Source organism: Mandrillus leucophaeus, unplaced genomic scaffold, assembly GCF_000951045.1.
Source record: "Mandrillus leucophaeus isolate KB7577 unplaced genomic scaffold, Mleu.le_1.0 Scaffold123, whole genome shotgun sequence".
Lineage (NCBI taxonomy): Eukaryota > Metazoa > Chordata > Mammalia > Primates > Cercopithecidae > Mandrillus > Mandrillus leucophaeus.
The window spans coordinates 3,869,840-3,892,680 of record NW_012100654.1 but is presented as its reverse complement, the minus strand read 5'-3'; the positions used below and the strand labels follow the sequence as shown (position 1 = coordinate 3,892,680).

The window sequence follows — 22,841 nt, the reverse complement described above, 5'->3', positions numbered from 1 at the left end:
AAAAATCAGTTAATGTAGTATATTAATAAGAAATAAAAAAAACACGTGATTATCTCAATACATGCAGAGAAAGCATTTGACAAAATTCAACAGCCTTTCATGGCAAAAAAAAAAAAAAAAAAAAAGAATAGAAGGGAACTTCCTCAACTTGATAAAGGTCACTTATGGAAAACCCACAACTAACATTATACTTGATGGTGAAAGACAGGATGCTTTTTCCTAAGATCCAGGGAGAAGACAAAGATGTCTGCTTACACTACTTCTACTCAACATTATACTGGAAGTTCAAGCCACAGCTGGCCATTGGACAAGGACAATAAATGAAAAGGCATGTAGATTGCAAAGGAAGAAATAAAATAACTCTATTCACATATGACATAATCTTTCATGTAGAACATTCTAAGGAATCCACTGAAAACTATGAGAACTAATAAATGAGTTCAGTGAGGTTGTGGGATACAAGATTAATGTAAAAAACAATGGTATTCTATATACTAGCAATGAACAATCTGAAAATGAAATTAAGAAAATCCTATATACTGAAAACTATAAAACATCATTGAAAGAAATTAAACAAGACCTAAATTAATGACAAATAGTCTCATGTTCATGGATTGAAAAACAGTATTGTTTAAACGGTTGTACTTCCCAAATTGATAGAGAGATTCAGCACATTGTCTATAAAAATCCCAGCTTTTTTTTTGTAGAAATTGACAAGATGATCTTAGAATTCATATGGAAATGCAAAGGATGGAGCATAGCCAAAATAATCTTGGAAAATCTTGGAAAAGTACAAAGTTGGAGGACTCACACTTTCAAACATACTACCAACCTGCAATTGTCATGACTGTGTGGTTCTAGTTTAAGAATAGATACATAGATCAATGGAGTAGAATTGAGAGTACAGAAGTAAACACATTATGGTTATTTAATTTTCGACAGTGATGCCAAGACAATGGTGAAATAATAGTCTTTTAGACAAATGGTGCTAGGACAATTAGGTAGCCACATGCAAAAGAATGAAGTTGGACCCCTACCTAAAAAAAAAATAGATTAATTAAAATGTATCCTTAAAATTAACAACAAAACTATACAACTCTTAGGAGAAAACATACATATAAATCTTTGTATAGTCTTGTATTAGGTTTTTAAGACTTGACACCAAAATCACAATGAAAAAAGAAAAAATACACCAGGCACAGTGGCTCGCACTTGTAATCCCAGCACTTTGGGAGGCCAACGCAGGCAGATCACTTGGGCCCATGAGTTCAAGACCAGCATGGGCAACATGTTGAGACCTCGTCTCTACAAAAAATACAAAAATTATCCAGGCATAGTGGTGCACGCCTGTAGTCCCAGCTACTTAGGAGGCTGAGGTCGGAGGACGGCTTGAGGCTAGGAGGTGGAAGTTGCAGTGAGCTGAGTCGCACCAATGCAGTCCAGCCTGGGCAACAGCCAGACCTTGTCTCAAAAAACAAAAGAAAAAAATGGGCAAGGTGGACATCATCAAAACTAAAAACTTTTTTGGAGATAAGTTCTTACAATGTTGCCCAGGCTGGTCTCATGCTTGTGGGCTCAAAACAGTCCTCCCACCTCAGCCTCTAGAGTAGTCTGGATTACAGGTGTATACTACTTCACCCAATTCAAAATTGAAAACATTGTTCTTCAAATAACACTATTAAGAAAGTGAAAAGGCAACCCACAGAATGGGAGAAAATACTTGTAAATCATATGTCTGATGAGGAACTAGTATCTAAAATATGTGAGTACCTCTTACAACTAAACAATAAAAAGACATAGTCCAGTTTAAAAATGGAGAAAGGGGCCGGGCGCGGTGGTTCAAGCCTGTAATCCCAGCACTTTGGGAGGCCGAGATGGGCGGATCACAAGGTCAGGAGATCGAGACCATCCTGGCTAACATAGTGAAATCCCGTCTCTACTAAAAATACAAAAAATTAGCCGGACGTGGTGGCGGGCGCCTGTAGTCCTAGCTACTCGGGAGGCTGAGGCAGGAGAATGGCATAAACCCAGGAAGTGGAGCTTGCAGTGAGCTGAGATCCGGCCACTGCACTCCAGCCTGGGTGACAGAGCAAGACTCTGTCTCAAAAAAAAAAAAAAAAAAATGGAGAAAGGATTGAACTAGGCATTTTTGTAAAGAATTTGTACAACTGGACAATTAACACATGAAATTGTTACGTCATAGTCATTAGGGAAATACAAAGCAAAGTTACAAGGAGATGCCACTTCATACCTATTAGGATAGCTAAAATTAAAAAGATAGATAGTAACAAGCGTAGATGAGGATATAGAGAAATTGGAACCCCTATACTTTGCCAGTGGGGTTGTAAAATTATGCAATCACTTTGGAAAACAGTTTGGAAGTTCCTCAAAAAGTTAAAAAGAGTTACCGTATAGTCCAGCAATTCTACTCTTAGTTATACCCCAGAGAAATGCAAACATATGTCCTCACAAAAATGTGTGTATGAATATAGCATTATGCAAAATAATTCATGAATAGCAGCATTATTCAAAGCCAAAAAGTGTGGACACCCAACTGTCCATCAACTGATGAGTGGATAAATAAAATGTTATATATCCATATAGTGTATTATTATTCAGCCATGAAAGGGAATAAAGTACTGATATATATAAAACAACATCTATGAATCTTAAAAACATTATGCTAAATGAAAGAAGTCAGTCATACAAAGGTCACATATTAATCATTTTCTTTATATGAAATGTCCAGAATAGGCAAATCCGGAGAGACAGGAAGTAGATTAATGATTGACAGGAGCTAGAGGAATGGAGGGAAATAGGCAGTGACTACTACTAATAGGTACAAGGCTTCTTTTGGGGGTGATGAAAATATGGAATTAGGTATTTACGATTGTTGTACAACTCTGTGAGTATATGAAAAACTCCTGAATTGTGTATTTTAAAAGTATGAATTTTATTGAATATGGATTATATTTCAATTTTTAAAATCACTAATAAATTCAATTATTACTTTGAAGACTTTCAGTTCTAGTAGTGATGGAGTGGGTAATTCAGATCACCAGTCCCACTGAGTACATGTAGAAAAGCTCAATGAAATGTATATATTCTATAGAATATATGTGTCTCATCTAATATAGAATTTAATCCTATATAATCTTCCTGATATCTCTGGAGATCCAACAAGATTTCTAAGAATTAGTGGGATACAGAGGAGGATGGAGGCCCAGGGAGATGAGCTCAGTGTTCAGAGCTACTTTTTCCTTTGGTGCTTTTACCCATTTTGGAGAGAGCAGTTGACAGATTACAGAACAGGGTCTGCCAAGATGGTGAACCTTATGAGCATCTCTCCAGCTTTGGTTTATGACCTCAGATTTTTTGCACCCTAGGAATATGGGTGAGCTTAGTTTTGAATCATACTGTTCTCTAAAATTGGAGTGAGGTGATTCCACTGTGCTAATTCTCCAAAGGTCCTGGCAGAAGCAATCAAATATCTTCCTTGGAAGAAGATAGTGTCATAAGCTTCAAATTATGTCTACAACAAGATTTTGAAAATAAAATGTTTAGCAAACAATCATAGATAATTAAGCACCTTAAGAGACTACACTACATGAGCAAAGATCATCAGAAACGCGCGCGCGCACATGCACACACACACACACACACGCACGCACGATCTGATAGAAACAATGGAAGCCAGAAGACAGCTTAATGATAACTTTGAAAGGATGAAAGAAAATAACTGCAAATGTAGAATTCTGTGCTTTACAAAAATATCCTCAAAGAATGCAGTAGCAAGAATAGATATCCGTGTATTTTTCCTGATCCTGATATTAGCAGCGAAAACATTCCGTCTCTAGGTTTTGCTGGTCATATGGCCTCTGCTAGTATAACACATGAAAGTAGCCATAGGTGTTACATAAAAGAATGAGTGAGGCTGTGAGGCAATAAAACTTTATTTACAAAAATAGGTGGTGAGCTAAATTTAGTCTGTGGGTCATAGTTTGCCAACCTGTGCTGTCTGCTAATCTCTGGCACAGAGTTGACATAACCTTGTGACAGTATGGTAAATATACTGATATCTTTATCAGATAAAAGTACAATGCTTCTGATTTTTCTCTGTTTATCAGGATAGAGAAAAATGTGTTACCAAATGAGTACCTACAGATCAGAGAATGAATTGTTTTGTTCTATAAGAAGACTGCATTTGGAAAAGCACATGCAGTTGAAACCTACAATAGTCTACTGTCATCCTCCAAGACACATCCATTTGGGAGACATACTGGAGAGTTAAATGGGAATATAATAGGAATTGCTACCTATATATCTTTTAAGCCTTGGTTGGTGGCACTGATCGCTGTAATTACCTTGATGATATTTGGGTTGGGGGAGCTCCAAAACTTCCATTGGCTCTTCCTTCTCTAATTCCATGGGTCTGGGAGTCAGTATTGCAAAAGATATCTGTTCATTAATATACATTAAGGATTCAGGAATATAACCTAAATTAGGGGTGGGGATCCAACCTGACTCACCAGGATGTGGACTCTATTAGAAACTCCATGTATCACCTGACTTCCATAAGTCCCCACCCTGACCCGCAGTAACATCCTGGATCACCAAACGTTAGACACTTGGAAAATGGGGAGAGTCTGGTATTTGTTACTGTTTTAAGGAAGAGGGGCCAGGTGCAGCGGTTCATGCCTGTAATCCCAGCACTTGAGGAAGTCAGGGTGGGAGGATGGCTTGAGCTTAAGAGTTTGAGACCAGCCTGGATAACAAAGCAAGACCCTGTTTCTACAAAAAATTAAAAGATTAGCTAGGCGTGGTGGCACGTGACTGTAGTCCCAGCTACTAGAAAGGCTGAGGCAGGAGGATTGCTTGAGCCTGAGAGGTTGAGGCTGCAGAGAGCCTTGATCAAGCCACTATACTCCAGCCTGGGTGACAGAGTGAGACCTTGTCTCAAAAAAAAGTTTTGAAAGAGACTCACAAGTAGAACTTAACTTTAGTTTTATTTTTGAGATGGGAGTCTTGCTCTGTCGCCCAGCAGGCTTGAGTGCAGTGGCGCAATCTCGGCCCGCTGCAGCCTCCACCTCCCAGGTTCAAGCAATTCTTCTGCCTCAGCCTCCCGAGTAGCTGGGATTACAGGAGCATGCCACCATGACTGGCTAATTTTTGTATTTTTAGTAGAGACAGGGTTTCACCATGTTGGCCACATCTGGTCTCTAACTCCTGACCTCATGATCTGCCAACCTTGGCCTCCCAAAGTGCTAGGATTGCAGGCGTTCACCACCGCGCCCAGCCTAGAACTTTTTTTAATATAACTTTAAATTTACTTTTAATTCAGACCAAGCCTACATAATATTTTTTATAGTCCCCAAGTTAAAATATATGTTTATGTTTTGGAACTTCTAAATAAAACTATTCAGTTTATTTTAGAATCTGGTTAATAGTTACTTGATAAACATCATTTTTCAGGCTTTTCCTCCCTCTGTTACAGTACCTTACTCTCAATATCTTTTTTGTATTTCTTAACTTTTTTCTCTTTCCGGTCTTTTGATCCTCTGGCATGAGTGTTTTTATCTTGCCATACTTATCATGTTCTGAAGTCTACAGATGTTGTTCATGGTTTTAAAATGTGAAATGAAGGGTACTGTGTTCTGCTTTTACTTCTTTTAAAACTGCTTATTATGGAAAATTTCAAAGTAAACAGAATAGTATAAATAAACAGAATGGTATGATTAACTCTCATGTACCCAACTATACCAACTATATCAACATTTTGCCATTCTTTTTTCATCTGTACTTCTACCTACTCCCCACTCATCCACTCAGTAATTTATTTCTACATTTTTTTCTTAAGGGAGATTTACATATATTAAAATACACAAATCTTTGCTATGTCCACCCCGTTTTAAAGTATATGTTTCATTATTACTCAGGTATGGTGAGGAAGAGATGACTATCATAAAAAAGATAGTTTGTTATACTCACTGATCCCTAGAGAAGGGAGCACACAAGGATGTACCGATGTGGGTCAGGAGGAAAATGTGGGCAAGAACTTTTATTGTGGCTTTGGTGGTAAGGAATGGGTGAGGCAGGGTAAGGAGGTTTTAAGATTGGCTAGTTTGAATCATTTCAATGGACTCTGGGGCATAGGTTCTATCTCTAATTGTCTGATACCTGGCCCTGGGATGATCGGGATAGGGAAATGGCCCTGGGTGTGATGGGAGCCTTGTAGAAGAGTTGGTTGGTAGCGTGAGTCTGGATTGATTGGAATGCATATGAAAGGTGGACTCAGGCGAGTTGTTTGCCATCCCTAGGAATTAGCTATCCCTGGGAGAGGCAGTTCTTCCAGGGCTAGCAAGGCCCAAGAGGTCAAAGCCTCAAAAATACAGAATAAAAAGACATGATTAATAAACGCCCTTATCACAATATAGGACATTTCCATCTCCCCCATAAAGTTTCTTTGTGTCCCTTTTCAGTCCATTTCCACCATCCTCTAGACAACCACTGTTTTTATTTTTTTCCACTGGAACTTTATTTTGTTCTAGAACTTTATATAAAAAAAGACTGCATTATGTGACCATTGTGTTCAGCTTCTTTTGCACAGCAAAATGTTAAACATACATGTTGCCTATCTCAGTAATTTGTTCCTTTTTATTCCTGAGCAGTATTCCGTTGTATGAATGTACCACAATTTGTTTGTTTATTCTCTTGCTGATGGACGTAAACTTCAGTTTTTATTATTGTACATAAAGCTACTATGAACATTCATCCTTTTGTTGACATGTATTTTCATTTCCTTTGAGTAAATATTAGGAGTGGAATTGATAGGTCAAAAGGTTGCCTGTTTAACTCTAAGAAACTGCCAGTTTTCTGAAGTAGTTGTACCATTTTATTCCCAAAAAGCAATTTATAAGCATTTTGATTACTCCACATCTTCACCAATATTTAGTGTTGTTAGTCTTTTTACTTTTATGTTGTGCTTTAAAAAACTTCATAAAACCCTAAATTTAGGGTTTAAACTGATAGAAACACTTCTGTCAGTTTCTCTGACACTTGTATATTTTTAATCTCTTTTATCATTTTCTAGATAATTTGTCAGTTGCCTGAAAATGCTGCTGTTTTGGCTAGTGCCCACAAGCCAAATAGATTTACTAATCTCTCTTTCTTACACACACACACACCCCCCCACCCCTCATAATCCAACAGGTATTTATCATTTTTTTCTCTAAAGTATTATGCTAAATTTTGTGGAGGCACTTTTTAGAAATATAGTAAACACATTAACCGTACTCAGAATGGGAAAGGGAAATACAATCCAATAAGTAAAACACATAGTAGAATGTGATACATGCTCCAAAAGAGGTAAGAAGAAAGACACTTTCAGATCTTGGAGCCTTGAAGGATATGCATGATTTTTATAGATGGTGATGATAAAGAAGGGCTTCACTGATGAAAAGAATAGTGTGTTTTTGTGCCAGACTGTTAGTCTCATTCGGTCATACTTCAGTAATAAATTAGGCTCATTGAGATGGAACTGACCTGAAATTTCTCTCTTACCTTCCACAGACTGTTTCCCTAGGCATTTTGGGCATCTTTGAGATTTCTAAAGGTACTGTCTCTTTGAATCCTCTTAGGACTATTCTGGGGCTTTGCTTCATCAATTATTTTTCCTTTTTCTTGATTCTTCTATTTCATCTTCACTAAATTCTTTCATTCCACCTATGTATGTATTCAAGTCTGCCTCCCTCCCTCTGACATTGTAGGAGAAAAAAGAATTATTTTCTCAATCCTGTTATCTCTGTTAAGCTTTCATCCTGTTTTTCTCTCCTTTAACTTCAGTAGTATTCACTTAATGCTTCCACCTCTTAACATCACCAGTTGTTCAGTCTCTTGCAATCTGAATTTGGTAAGGAAAATGTGGTTCATGTATACAATGGAGTACTATTCAGCCGTAAAAAAGATGAGATCCAGTCATTTGCAACAGCATAGAGGGAACTGGAAATCTTTAAGTGAAATAAGCCAGGCACAGAAAGACAAACATTGCATGTTGTCACTTATTTGTGAGCTCTAAAAAGCCCGCAACCACTTTTCTGATTTTTTTTTTTTTTTTTAAGGAGAATTAACTAGCATCTCCTGGTCAGTAAGTCTAATACTTTTTACCTTAAGGTCAGATTTTTGTGGCCTATCTATAGCCACTGTTAGCCATGTGTTTCTTCTTGATGGTCTCTCCTTCCTAGGTTTCTCTTGATTCTCCTGCATCTACCTTGCCTGACTCTTCTTCCATCCCTTCTGACAATGTTTACCAAGGATTTCCCTTGGCCTGCTTCTTTCCTTGATCCTTATTTAAACCTTTCCCTTCAGCTGCACACCTCTTCTGCTTTTCCAACTCTACTGCTATTCCATTCTTCAGTTGCTTGTTAAACATGGCCCACCATCACCTCAAATATGATGTTTAAAATGTCCCCATTTTTTATCGAACTTAAGTTTCTTCCTGTGGATCTGTTGCTAAGTACCCTCATCTTTCCGATCACCTAGAGGTAAAACCTCAACATTTCTTTGAATTTTTTCCCCTTCTGTTTGCCACATCTAATTAGTTGCCAAGTCTAACAATTTTAAACTCCATGACATCTCATTTATTTTTCCCCATTTCTTTTTTTTTATTATTTAATTTTAGCTTTATTATTTAATGAACTCCCAAGCACTCAGATTCCCATTTCTACTGTGACTATTCTGATTCAGGCCCTGATTTCAGTCAGTCTTTTGCAGTGACTCTCCCACAAACTTCCTAATGTAGAATTGTAGAAAGAGCATGGGCTCTGCAGTCAGATAGACCTAAGTGCTAATTGTGAAGATGGTCCTTCTGGCTGTCTGACTTATAGAAACTTATTTAATCTTACTTTACAGATGAGAAAGTTTAGGCACAGAAAAATTAGTCATTCCAGTTCAGTCACAGAGAAGTTAGTCATTTCTACCTCATCAATGAAGTATGCAGTTCTGAAGGGTAAATGGGACAATGTGTGGTTAGTGAGAAGGTACTCAGAAAAATATTATTTCTCCCTCCCTTACTTTTGATCTCTTTACAACCCATTAATAGATTAATATTCTTTAAGTATAACCTTCATCATATGAGACTCTTGTTCTTCAGTGGTTCCGCATTGTCTAATTTTCCATAATTCTTAGCCTAGAATTGTATACTATCTATCAATTTGTGTCCACCTCCCTTTCTGACCTTATTTCTCCCCACTTTTCACAAACATCGCTTTGAACCAAACCAAACCACTAGCAATGCCCTATAGCAGAATGGCTGAGAACATGAATTCCAGAAGCATCTAAATCCAGTTCATGTACTTACTTTGTGCCCTTGAGCAAATTATTTAACGTCCCTAAACCTTTCCTATTCTGGGGAAGGGGAGCAGGATAATTATAGTGCCTACTGCATTGGGTTGTTGGAAGGATAAAGTGAGACCAAGTATATAGTGTTGAGAGCAGTCACTGTTGGTAGTAGTAGTAGTAGTAGTTGATGCTTTTGTTATTTGTTTCTCCCATTTCCATCTCCATCACATTCACGTTCTTTTCTCTACATGGAATGCATTTCTTCTCCTTTGTACCTGACTACATTTTATCTATCTTCAAAGATCTTTCCTGGTTCTAGTCACCACCCTCCCCTTTATCTTTCAACTTCATCATTCCTTGCCTCTTTTAGCTTAGAATGCTTATTACCTTCATATACTTATCTGTTTTATCTCTTTTATAAAAGACTAGAAGTGCCTTGAGGACGGAACATGTAATTCAATTTTTGTATCTTCTAAAGCATAGCATCTGACACAGAACCAGGCCAGAAAGTATTTACCGAATAAATATATTAATTTACTGAAAACCAATAGCCCTTTGTTTCCAAGGGATTTATTCTTACTTCTTTAGGAACTTTTGCAGAGTCTCCATAAACCATTGGTACATTTTCAGAAACATTGAATTTTGTTATCAATATGCCATCCTTGGGTTCAAGAAGACTAAAGAAAAGACATTGTAGCAGAAGGCAATAATAACAAAAGCAAAACAAAACAAAAACTGACCAGGTGACACTGCTTTGGATTCAGCAAAATTATTGTTTTTCTACACTGGCTCTCATTTGTTACTGTTACAAATACTGTACACCAAATATTATAGTACCTAGAATAGTGCCAAATTAAGCATTTTTGGATAATAGTGGATCTAAAATCTGTTTTACTGAAGTAAAAAAAAAATAGCATAAATAGCTAATACATTAAAATGTGGTTAATATCTAGTTCAGTTTGTTAAAATGAGAAATTATTCTTAAGGAGTGTCACCTTCTTATATTGTGGGCAGATGAAGTATTCTCTTGATAACTTCTCAAGGTACAAGCCACAGAACCTGGGAAGTGGGTGGGGGTGGAAGTGGGGGAATCTCTAGAATTTCTTCCCCACAGTGATTTGGCACAACGCCAGCCTGTCCTTCATCAAAGGTGTACTGTCTTCTTGTTAAAGGAGGCTTATGCTTTTTAAAGGCTTTTATGCCTTTAAATATTTTTGGTCATTTTGAAATAATTTATAAGTGGTATACTATCATTATAAAGAGTGTTCTGAGGCTAAGAGTTAAGAAATATTTAATTTACATATATGTATTTTTTATTTCTTAAATAGGTATTCATCAATACACTAAAATGGTAATATTTTTCCATTGAATAATGGCTACACCTTACTTGACTTAAAAAGCTAAGGTTTTTTTAGTTATAATACAGAATATTATTTGAGGTTTTTGGTAAGGTAAACTTGTTTTATATACTTTGGGGTGTGATTTATGTAACCTATTCAGTTGCCAGGTGGTTTTATTCTTGAGACCTATATTAAGAATTTCCTTTTTTAGTACAGGCCAGTTCTCCCTTACTCACTACTGAAAAGGGGTGGGGAGGGAGGCTGCAAAACATAATTAATGTATAGACCAATTAGATAGATTTTTAAATTGTGAAATTTTTTTTTTTTCTTTACTGATACTTGGAAGCAATGTTGAATAGAGACATTTAATTTTCTATTGTCATAGTAAAATCTCAAGGAAATTGAGAGCAGGCAGCTTGGGCACCAAAGAAGTTTAAGGAAATGTTATTTAAGCACTTTCTGCTGAACTAGGGGAATAAATACTTTTTTGTGATATGTGGATTCTTGTGTTTTTGTAACCGTTTAGGGAAGATGTTCTGCTGTAATGGCTGAATATAAGTTGCAGAGATTTAAGCCCGCCCTTATATTAATATTCCACCTCATTAACTTAATTGTTAGGGCGTTTACACTTCAGTGATTTAAATAAAATACTCTAAATGTGATTCTTTTGTCTTCTCTTTCCCTCTGTCTCCTGTTTGAGGTCTAGATGATTATGTATTTAGTTTTGTGTTTTCATGTAGACCCTGTTGTTAATTCTATTAAGCGTAAGATGATGATGAAGGGAAGCTATTGTATAACTCTTATGCTGCTAAAGCCCTGGAAGATAAGGGAATGTATTTGTGAAAATAAAATGGTCACTTCTTCAGCTGGTGTTTTATCATTTTTACCTTCCAGTGTTATTCAGAGGACCAGGAACTTTATAGCTATAAGACTATTCTGTTTTGGAGTTCAGATTGCTGATTATATATGAGCTTTCACACATATCCAGTGATATAGCCCTAGAACCCAGATAAGGGAAAGTTTTGTTTAAAAGTAAGCTATGTTTGTACTTAAAAATGTTTCCTAAGCATTTTCAGCAAAAGTAGGATTATTCGATGAATTTCCAAGCAAAGTCACCTTTACAAATACTTGCACCTACTTGCAAATAGTAGACATATTTATGCAGTAAGTTTTTTCTAAATGATTTGCTGCCAGTTGTGAGCATTCCTTAGCACTGTCTATCCCAAATGCAAGTTACATGTCTTTGTTAAAAATGTAGAGAAAGGCCAGATGCAATGTCTCATGCCTGTAATACCAGCACTTTGGGAGGCCAAGGCCAGAGGATCACCTGAGGCTGGGAGTTGAAGACCAGCCTGGACAACATAGTGAGGCCCTGTCTCTACAAAAAGAAAGACACATGCACACGTATGTTTATTGCGGCACTATTCACAGTAGCAAAGACTTGGAACCAACCCAAATGTCCATCAGTGACAGACTGGATTAAGAAAATGTGGCACATATACACCATGGAATACTATGCAGTCATAAAAAAGGATGAATTTGTGTCCTTTGTAGGGACATGGATGCAGCTGGAAACCATCATTCTCAGCAAACTATCACAAGAACAGAAAACCAAATACCGCATGTTCTGACTCATAGGTGGAAATTGAACAATGAGATCACTTGGACACAGGAAGGGGAACATCACACACCGGGTCCTATTGTGGGGAGGGGAGAGTGGGGAGGGATAGCATTAGGAGATATACCTAATGTAAATGACGAGTTAATGGGTGCAGCACACCAACATGGCACATGTATACATATGTAACAAACCTGCACGTTGTGCACATGTAACCTAGAACTTAAAGTATAATAATAAAAAAGAAAGAAAAAATTAGCCAGGCACAGTGGCACATGCCTGTAATCGTAGAGAGTCGGGAATCTGAGGCACGAGGGTCACTTGAGCCCTGGAGTTTGAGGCTTGTAAGGGGCTGTGATCGTGACCCTGTCTCAAAAAAGAAAAAAAAAGAGAAAAGTTAATTTTTCAGGGAAATGAAGCTTTTATGTTGTCAAGCATTTTTCATTTTATAACAGTATTTAATTGTGAATATATGTTGTTAAATAATTCTATGAAGTATCTGTTTGACCCATTTAAGTTGAGCAGTGAATTTCTGTTTTACCTAAGTTAATTTGTGAGGTATTGGTGTTCATTTCTAACTATTTATTTTATTTTCCAGCTCACCAGCGACTGGAACCAGCAACTCTGTCAGGGATTGTAGGATTTATCCTTAGTCTTTTATGTGGAGCTCTGAATTTAATTCGAGGCTTTCATGCTATAGAAAGTCTCCTGCAGGTACTGTGCTATTTTTGCAATTTCAGGTGACTGCGCCTGTTCATTCTACTTGTTACATAATTGATTTGAATTGGATTGGGTATTAGTATAATTTACAGTGCAAGCTCAAAATCTGTGTTTTTTTTTTTTATAGCTGCTTTAGCCTCCTTTCTTCTAAAAGCACTGGTTGGCTTCTTTGATTCCATCATCACATGTTTATTTATCATCTGCTCTTTAGGAGGCACTATAGGCACTCTGGGGACCCCAAGATGTGTGTGACATAGGCCTTGCAGTCTCATAACTGAAAGTTGAACTGGGGAGGCAAGGAAGTAATTGCCAAATACACAGAGTTGGGAAGCGGGAGAGGTCAGTATAATCAGGATTGGAGAAGGAAGGTTTTGTGGAGGAGAGTTGAGCGGGCCCTGGAAAGATCTGACCAGACAGACAGCAGTGGAAGAATGAAGAGGGCACACGTGGGCTGTGTTTGTTCCACTTCTGCGTATTCCCTACTTAGTTCATCTGCTCCTTTTTCTTTTTTTGTTAGTGGCTTCTTAAAACTTGAGCTTCCTGGAAAACCACAAATTTATTCAGCTATTTCTAGCTATTTCATTTTCAAGTGGAGTTCTTTTCAGAAACTATAGCTATCAGAATATGCTAATTTTTTCTCTTACACTTTTTGTAAACTTTTTGAAATTTTCTTCAAGGTTAGCACATTTGACACTGCACAGCTTTCCTTTCCTGTATTTCTTCTATTCACTTTCTCTGAAGAACTCTTGACACTCCCACATTATAAATCAGTCCTCTTTTGTTGGTCAGCATTAAGTACAGAATACCATTTGTAAAAATCCACTCAACATACTTTATATTCTGTTTTTAAATTGCTGTTACTTTGGGGAACCCTCAGAGGGTATCTTTCTGCATCTGTTTAGCCATGTAAAGCCAACAGCAGATGACATCACAGGTTCCAGCAGCAGAGCTGTTCCTAAAGGATATGTTATGACTTCCTAATTCCTCTTCCAAACACCCTTTGCCTGCAGGTTAAAGCTCCTCTCCCCTTTTAGGCACAGAACAGCCAGCTGCCTTCCCTTGGCCTATTTCTTATCCACATGCCAGATCAGATTTATTCCAGCAGAAGGAGTTCGGTTTTCAGCTGTTTAGATTACCTAACAAAAAGAAGAAAGAAAGGCAATTTGGAGATTGCTGATAGAAAAAGCTTATAAATAAGATACTTTTTTTTTTCTTTTTTCTTTTTTTTTTGTACTCAACATAGTAGAAATAACAGTAGTATAGGGGTGTGAAGAGTTGTTGGTGAAGCAGGCTTGGGCTTGGGTAGAGAAAATATTGACCACCGCAGAGCCTCACTATCTTTGACTTATAAAACAGTATACAAGTTATGGAACCTGGGGCTTAGACTGCATTACCTTTAAGTTAAAATTCAGACAAGGCTATTGTATTTCACAAAACCAGTTTAAGGGAACAATAATTTATTTCAGCCACTCAGATCTTATATCCCTCCTCTTCTTGGGCTGATTTCTTTTTTTCTCCTCTGATTTAAAACTTAAAAACTGAGGAAAGTAGTATAAATTACAGCTTTTTGCTTTTGAGATACTGCAACGGGCTAAAGCCTACCTTGTTTCTTAATTGTTCCTTGTCTTCCCTCTGATCAGTAATGTCTCTGGCTCATTGCAATTGATAGAGTTTTAGGTTTCGGAAGAACAATAATCTGATTAATTACCACTTAAGTGTAACTGACTGACAGCTCTGAGATTTCTCAGCCTATTATACATTTTTAAAAGACGACTTTACAGACCATGAATATAGATAGAAAATCCTCAACAAAATACTATCAAATTGTATCCAACAATGTGCAAAAATAACACCACAACCAAGTAGAATTTATCCCAGGTATGCAGGGCTAGTCACTATTAGAAGCCAATTAATCCATCACATCAACAGGCTAAACAAGAAAAATCACATGATCATATCAGTAGGTACAGAAAAAGCATTTGACAGAATCCAAACCCCATACATCATAAAATCTTGGAGCAAACTAGGAATAGAGGGAAACATCCTCAATTTGGTAAACAACATCTATTGAAAGAACCTACAGCTAACGTCATCTTTAATGGTGAGAAACTGATGCTTCCCCCTAAGACTAGGAACAGGGCAAGGATGTCCCTACTTACCACTCTGTCCAACGTCATACTGGAAGTTCTAGTTGATGCAATAAGATAAGAATAGGAAATAAAAGATACAGATTAGGAAGGGAAAAATAAAGCTGTCTTTGTTCACAGATGACGTGACTATGTATAATATTGTTGATTCTTTTTCTATGTAGAATATGCCCCAAATCAACAACAATAGCAAAAGCCTGGAATTAATAAGTAATTATAGCAAGACTGCAGGATATGAAGTTAATAGACAAAACTCAATTGCTTTCCTATATACCTACAAAGAATTAAAATTTGAAATTAAAAATACAATACCATGTATAGTGACACCAAACAAAAAGAGACACTTCAGAATAAATCTAACAATGTATGTACAAGATCTTTATGAGGAAAATGGTAACACTCTGATCAAATAAAGAAGATCTAAATAAATGGAGAGATGTTCCATGTTTATAAACAGGGAGACTCAATATTGTTTAGGTGTCGTTTCTTCCCAACTTGGTCTGTAGATTCAGTACAATCCCAATCAAAATTTCAACAAGTTATTTTATGGATATTAACAGTGATTCTAAAGTTCATGTGGAAAAGCAAGCACCTGGTGTATAGGGAAAAACAGACTGTTTGCTTCTGTACTCTCACGATTCTCAATAGTTCCAGAACTTCATTTTTGACACGAGATGTGTGGGAGGTTTTCTCACATCAACAAATTCCCCAGTACCAGCTAGATGTCCCTTAATTCACATCACTTTTAACACTATCTGCCTGGAGTTAACCCAGACATCACCGGTGAAGAGTTCAGTCCCACGAGAATGCTCCCACCTCAAATGCTAGTTGCAAGTTCAGGTTGTCACCAATTGGAAGTTCCCACAACCCCCTCCTTGGATTCAATAATCTACTAGAGTGGTTCACAGAACTCAGGGAAATATGCTTACTGGTTTATTATGAAGGAAATTACAAAGAATAAAGGTGAATAGCCATAAAGAGGTACATAGGGGAAGGTCTGAAAGAGTCCTGAGCACAGGAACTTCTATCCTCATGGAGTTGGGGCTTGTCACCTTCCTGGCACATGGCACCCACCCAGAAGTTCTGTGAACACCATCTTTTAGGGATTTTTATATAGGGTTCTTCATGTCGGCATGATTGATTTTTAATTCAATCTCTAGTTTCTCTCCCCTCCCCGGAGAGTGGGGGTAGGACTTAAAGTTATTAGCTTCTAATCATGGTTTGGTCTTTGTGGTAACCAGCCCCCATCTAGGATCCCACCAAATATTACCTGATTAGAATAAAAGATGCTCTTATTACCTGGGAAACTCCAAGGGATTTAGGAGTTCTGTGTCAGATGCTGTTTTTTATATATATATGAATGAATGAATGAATGAATGAATGAAGATAGAGTCTCGTCCTATTGCCCAGGCTGGAGGGCAATGGCACGATCTCGGCTCACTGCAGCCTCTGCCTCCCAGGTTCAAGCGATTCTCCTGCCTCAGCCTCCTGAGTAACTGGGATTACAGATGTGCAGCACCACACCCAGCTGATTTTGTATTTTTAGTAGAGATGGGGTGTCACCATGTTGGTCAGGCTAGTCTCGAACTCCTGACCTCCAGTGATCCACCCGCCTTGACCTCCCAAAGTGCTGGAATTACAGGTGTGAGCCACCTTGTCCAGCCTCACATGCTCTTATCACTCAAGAAATTACAAAGGACCCTGTGTCAAAACCAGGGTCAATGACCAAATGGAACAAAACAAAAAAGATCAGATATGGAAACAAGAATCTCCTAGCATCTTTATTTACAAGGGTTTTAGGAGCTCTTTGTCAGAAATCAGGGGCAGAGGAGAGAAGAAAAATATGTGGAACTCTCTGCTTAATTTTCTGTAGACCTAAAACTGCTCTTAAAAAGTCTATTTTAAAAATCCATCATTAAAACATAGACTTTCTCCATAATAAGAAGTTGGAGGGGCCGGGCGCGGTTGCTCACACCTATAATCCCAGCACTTTGGGAGGCTGAGGCAGGTGGATCACGAGGTCAAGAGATTTAGACCATCCTGCCCAACATGGTGAAACCCCATCTCTACTAAAAATACAAAAATTAGCTGGGTCTGGTGGCGCGCGCCTATAGTCCCAGCTGTTTGGGAGGCTGAGGCAGGAGAATTGCTTGAACATGGAAGGCAAAGTTACAGTGAGCTGAGATCACGCCACTGCACTCAGCCTGACGACAAAGTGAGACTCTGTCTCAATAAAAAAGAAAAAAAGAAGAAATTGGAGGAAAACTGGAAAGGGAGGAATGTTCTCACTCTGGGCTTTGATATTCTTTAGTTAGGTGTTGCTTCACTTGGCAGTTACAGTAGAACCTGTTGTGCCCAGCCCATTCTTAGGAAGCAGTAGATTGGGCCTTCTTTTCCTGTGGAGGGACTGAGCCTTCCCCTGCACACAGGCCAGGTGAGGATATTAGAGTCCCCGCCATAATGGAGCCTGAAATCAGGAATTCATGTTTCAAGGTTACATGTACAAATTTATGCCCTCTCAGAACAATGGCCATTTTGAGAAAGCCAGTGAGAGACAGCCATACCAGGTCCTCTGGCCTAGCACCCACCAGTCCCTGCCAGCTCAGCCCAAGTCTCCTCACCTAGGATAGCTTGGTGGAACAACAATATATTTTAATTTGCATAAAGAAACTCTAGAAAGATAAGAGACTAATGAACATGTTGGGAACTGGACAGATGGAAAATTGGTGGGAATGAAACTTTTGCTGGTATATATTTATATGTATCTTTTATATATTATTTTTAATTTTTGAATCATGAATATTTCACTCACATTTTAAATAATATTTATTAGCACCTGTTATGTAAGCAGAAAAAAAAGACAACTTTTGTTAACTTAATTAGTAGATTTTTAAGCAACAAACATTTCAAGCAAAGTAAAGGTAAATATGTTTGTGGGGGAGCCTGAACATTTTGCAGAGCATTGCAACTTCTTCCTGCCCCATGTTAGATTTCAGTTTCCCTAGAAACTTAAAGAGATTTTTGTTGTTGTTGTTGTTTATTTAAAACAGTTCGTCACAACTATGGTGGTGGAGTGTGAAAGAAGCATGGGGTATAAATTATGAATGGGGAAAAGGTTAGAGTGGTCTTTATTAGTAGATCATTTATAATTTGGGAACTCTGTGTATAGGCTTGTATGTTTCTGATGGTGGATACAGAATCTTTTCTTTTGTCTTAGACTAAATTACTCCAACATTTCTTACTTAGCTGATTCAGGGAACAGTGAATTGGTTCATATGGGATTCTTAGCTATCTGGAAAATGAGGGCATTGGTACCCGCCTCTGTGTTCCCTTAGCATTTAAAATCTGTTCAGCCATAACCCACCTGAAGTATTCCACGTACGCTCATTTAGTAGTTGAGGTTCCTGAGAGTGATTCTCAGAGGAGCAAGGAAACAACAGAATACAAAGTTGGGGATAATGTAGTCCACAAGTAGTTTGTCACTCATAGGTAGTTTTAAAAGATTTTCCAGCAAATTCTGATCCTCTCACCTAAATGAAAATCAGTACCTTGCAAATCCACTTGACCAAAAGTAGAAACTCCCATTGTTCCAGTTATTGAAGACTTTATATCTGCATTGAGTACGATGTTGTGGTAAGTGACGGGTGCTTGGAAATATTTTTCCTTTCCTTTTCCCACTGTGAAGATAAATGAAGGAGCACTATATTAGTGTTAGAATTATCTGCCTTGTAAAGATTCTGTCTCCTAAAAGATGGAATGGATGATAAGTGAACAAAAGGAGAAAATGAAATGTCAGAATGTAAATGGATACAATGATAAACTTAAGAGCTTTAAACCAGATAGGTTCAGGAGTGCAAACTAGAGTAATTTTCCAAGTACATCCTTAGCCCGACTTAACCTGAAAGAAAATACATACAAAATTGGGAACCAGAGGTCTCTTACTTTTAATTTTCCCTTATTGAAGTCTGTTTTATCATTGTTCACAACTTATATTGGATAAAAGATCCTTTTTATCTTCACTAAAGCCATTAGTCTTAAGACATACTCTTAGCCTTCTTTCTGGTTGATCATTACATTTTCATTAGGAATAATCTCAAATGTCACTCTAGATAATTTTTGGTTAATAAAGGTAGAACTTTCTGAGGTGGTCTGCTCTGAAGACTTGAGTGTAAATCCCAGGACACAGGACTTAAAGTTTTATCTATTTTGAAGTTACCTACAGTGGTGTTACTCATATCACAATGGTGATAGGAGAGGGGGAAGGGCAGTACCCCAGATTGAGTGGGCTTACTGCTTCTCTGATACTTGATTTAAGAGCAAAGGACTTATTTGGGAATTATAATTTTAGCTCTGACTGAAAATATGTCATGTATTTCCTGAGTGTGAGTAATATATAGACATTAAAGCTTACTTTTTTAAAGCCATGAATTCTAAACACTCTTTTCGAATGCTAGAAATGGCTGCTACGTTTATCTCTAGTATCTTGAGGCTCATTTAAATTTGAGGACCCACATGAATCAGCATTCTTATATGTTATTAATGGTGTTTGAAGATTCAGCACAAGTTTGTTTCTTCCAGATTATTAACTGCCTCATAGGGTGATAGCAAGGGATTTATTCAAATATGTAGCACTGAAGTTCTTCTTAGTATCTAAGTTTAGACTGGGGAGGCTTAGGATGGGTATAGTTTTTTTAAGTTCATAAGTTTATTTTGGTGTCCACAGTAATATATAAATTAGAGTATTTTCACTTCCTAACTTTGCTGAGTTTAGAGATGGTAATAAGTTTCTTGTGAATTGATACCTTATGAAGGCATAAACTTGGCTTATATTACATGTATTTCTTTAAGGATCAACCTTGAAATGATTACATTAATTAGGCTAATATCAAACTGAAAGTAATTTGCATATGGCACATTAGAAAATAAATGGAATCTTCTGATATCTCAGTAGAAATTCTGGCCTGGAAGTTAAAATACCTGGGTCCCATCTGCCAGTAGCTAACTTTGTGACCCTACATGGGTTATTTTACCTTCTTGTATCTCATCTTGCAATTCTGCAAAATGAAGGTTTTAGACTACATAAGCCCAGGGACCATTTCTTAGGTCTTAGGACAGGCAGTCTAAGATTTCTCTGATTCTAAAATTGTTTGTAAAAGCTTCTACAAAGCAGAAGTCATCAACTTGCTTTTATTTCTTATCTTCTTTCCTATAGACTTGTTAATACCTTTTAAAGAAATTATGTCCCTGCTGGCCAGGCACGGTGGCTCACGCTTGTAATCCCAGCACTTTGGGAGGCCGAGGCAGGTGGATCGCGAGGTCAGGAGTTCGAGACCAGCCTGGCCAAGAGACCAGCCTGGCCAATATGGTGAAACCCCATCTCTACTAAAAATATAAAAATTAACTGGGCGCGGTGGCAGGGGCCTGTAATCCCAGTTACTTGGGAGGCTGAGCCAGGAGAATTGCTTGAACCCGGGAGGCGGAGGTTGTAGTGAGCCGAAGATCACGCCATTGCACTCCAGCCTGGGCGACAGAGCAAGACTCCATCTCAAAAAAAAAGAAAAGAAATTATGTCCCTGCTAATACTTAACAGAACTTTTTCATTTATTTAGTGACATATCTATGCTAAGATGTGTGTACTTTCATTCAAAAGAAATAAAAGTATTTTTTCTGATTATATGCTAATTCATTGTTAAAGAATTAGGGGATCATACGAGACAGTGCCGTGAAATAGAAGATAATAAAGATTAAATAACATTAAAAAATGGAGAAAGAAAATAAAAAAGTTATAAATAAATAAAAATAACATTAAAAAGAATTGGGTGAAATGTATAAAGAATAAAATAAAAATTATCCCCAAATTTTCATATAGGCACATATATCCATTATGTCCTTTTTTTCACTTAATATTAAAAAGTAAATGTTCCCTAATTATTATAAACATTTTAATAGTATCCTCCTAATACATTGTGTGGCTACTATATGAGGCTTTTGTTTACCTTCATCCTCATCTTTTTCTTAAAGAGACAGGGTCTCGTTATGTTGGCCAGGTTGGTCTTAAACTCCTGGCCTCAAACAGTTCTCCCATCTTGGCCTCCCAAAGTGCTAAGATTATAGTATGAGCCACTGCCCCTGGCCCCATCCTTATCTTTAAAAGAAATTTTACTTTATTTCTTTTCAGAGCAATGCATTGGTACTCTAGTATCCCCTAAAGGTGAATAGTGACATTCATAAAGATTTGTATTGGAACTCCTTACCTCTGCCCTCTTCTTCCCCTCCTCTGCCTTTCTCCCTGTCTCTGTTTCCCCAGCACTGTCCACCCCCACTTTTGTCCCTGCTGCTGTCCTCTGCCCACCTTCCAACCTCTGGCTATTCCTTCACCTACTTTTCATCTGCGCTTCCCTACTGGCTCGTTTCCCTCAGCCCTGCTGTTCTTTAAAAAAACAAAAAAATAACAAAACCAAAAAAGCCTCTTTACATATGCTCTCTTCTAATTTTTTGAGAGAGTAGAATATGTTTGTTGTCTTGTTCCTTTGCCCTCTATTTCTTAGTCTACTATGATGTCTTTTCTACTCCTGTAATTCTCTTAGATATCCACCATTAAGCTCACCAGTGTCCTTTCAGTTGCCAAATACAGCAGCTACTCTTTAGAGTCGAGTCTTATGTACCCTCTCTGCCTCATCTGTCATTATGTTCTTCCTTTTAAACATTTCCTTGTTTAATTTCAAAAAATAAATTTTATTTCAGGAAACATAGACACAAATCACTGTTAATAGTTTAATGTATTTACATTTTTCTTCTTGACAAATCTCTTACCCATTCATTTTTGTGAAACCGTTTTCTCCCATTTTGTTTTGTTTTGTTTTGTTTCCTTGTTTCTCTTCCTATTCCTCAGTTTATTTGACAGACTTTCTTCCTCCACCTGTCCTTTATATAGTGGCATTCTCCAGTATTCTGTCCTTGGCTTTGTATTCTTCCAACTCCATGCCTTCTTCTTGGTTACTTTCATAATGGCCTTTTTGAAAAAATACACATATATATACATAAACACACACACACACATGCAGTAAAATATGCGCTTGAAAAATTTCAAAGCCTATAAGAGTTGATATTTTTACAGAAAAGTAATTCTCTCCCAATTTTCTTCCTCAGAGTCATCCTTCTAGGGAGATTATGTGCATTTGCTAGTATATAGGTATTTATATATTTACTTATGCAATTCTTTAAAAAATTTTTATAGAAATGATAACATACTCAATACTAATTTGCATCTTTTTAAGTCTAAAAATATGTAGGAGATTATTTCACATCAGTACACAGAGACCTATTCTATTCTTTTTAGTGGCTGCATGACTGTGTATTAAATATTTGTGTTTTCCTTTCCCTGCACCACGTAACATCTTATTCTGAAATAATTCAAACTTACAGAAAAGTTTAAAGAACAGTAGAATTAACATCCACCCCATATACCTACCTACCATTTTCCTTCTTTCTTTCTTTTTTTTTTTTTTTTTTACTGAGTCATTTGAAAGTTAACATTGTAGGTATCATCTCAGTTTATTGCAAAATTGAATTCAATATGTATGTCTTAAGGGCTAAGATGTTCTTTTACGTAATCATAATCCTCTTAATCACACCAAAGAAATTTAACATTGGTATAGTATTACCTAATAGAAAATCTGT

At 37.3% G+C, this 22,841-nt stretch overlaps 1 protein-coding gene across 2 annotated transcripts in view; it reads left to right on the top strand.

Moving 5' to 3' along the window:
• Positions 1 to 22,841, top strand: part of SEC22A (SEC22 vesicle trafficking protein homolog A (S. cerevisiae)) — a 72,963-nt gene that overhangs the window by 34,065 nt on the left and 16,057 nt on the right. For both annotated transcript variants that reach the window (XM_011971555.1, XM_011971556.1), the window contains one exon: positions 12,893 to 13,008. In XM_011971555.1, the coding sequence (XP_011826945.1) occupies positions 12,893 to 13,008 (116 nt within the window). The remainder of the gene's footprint in view (positions 1 to 12,892; positions 13,009 to 22,841) is intronic.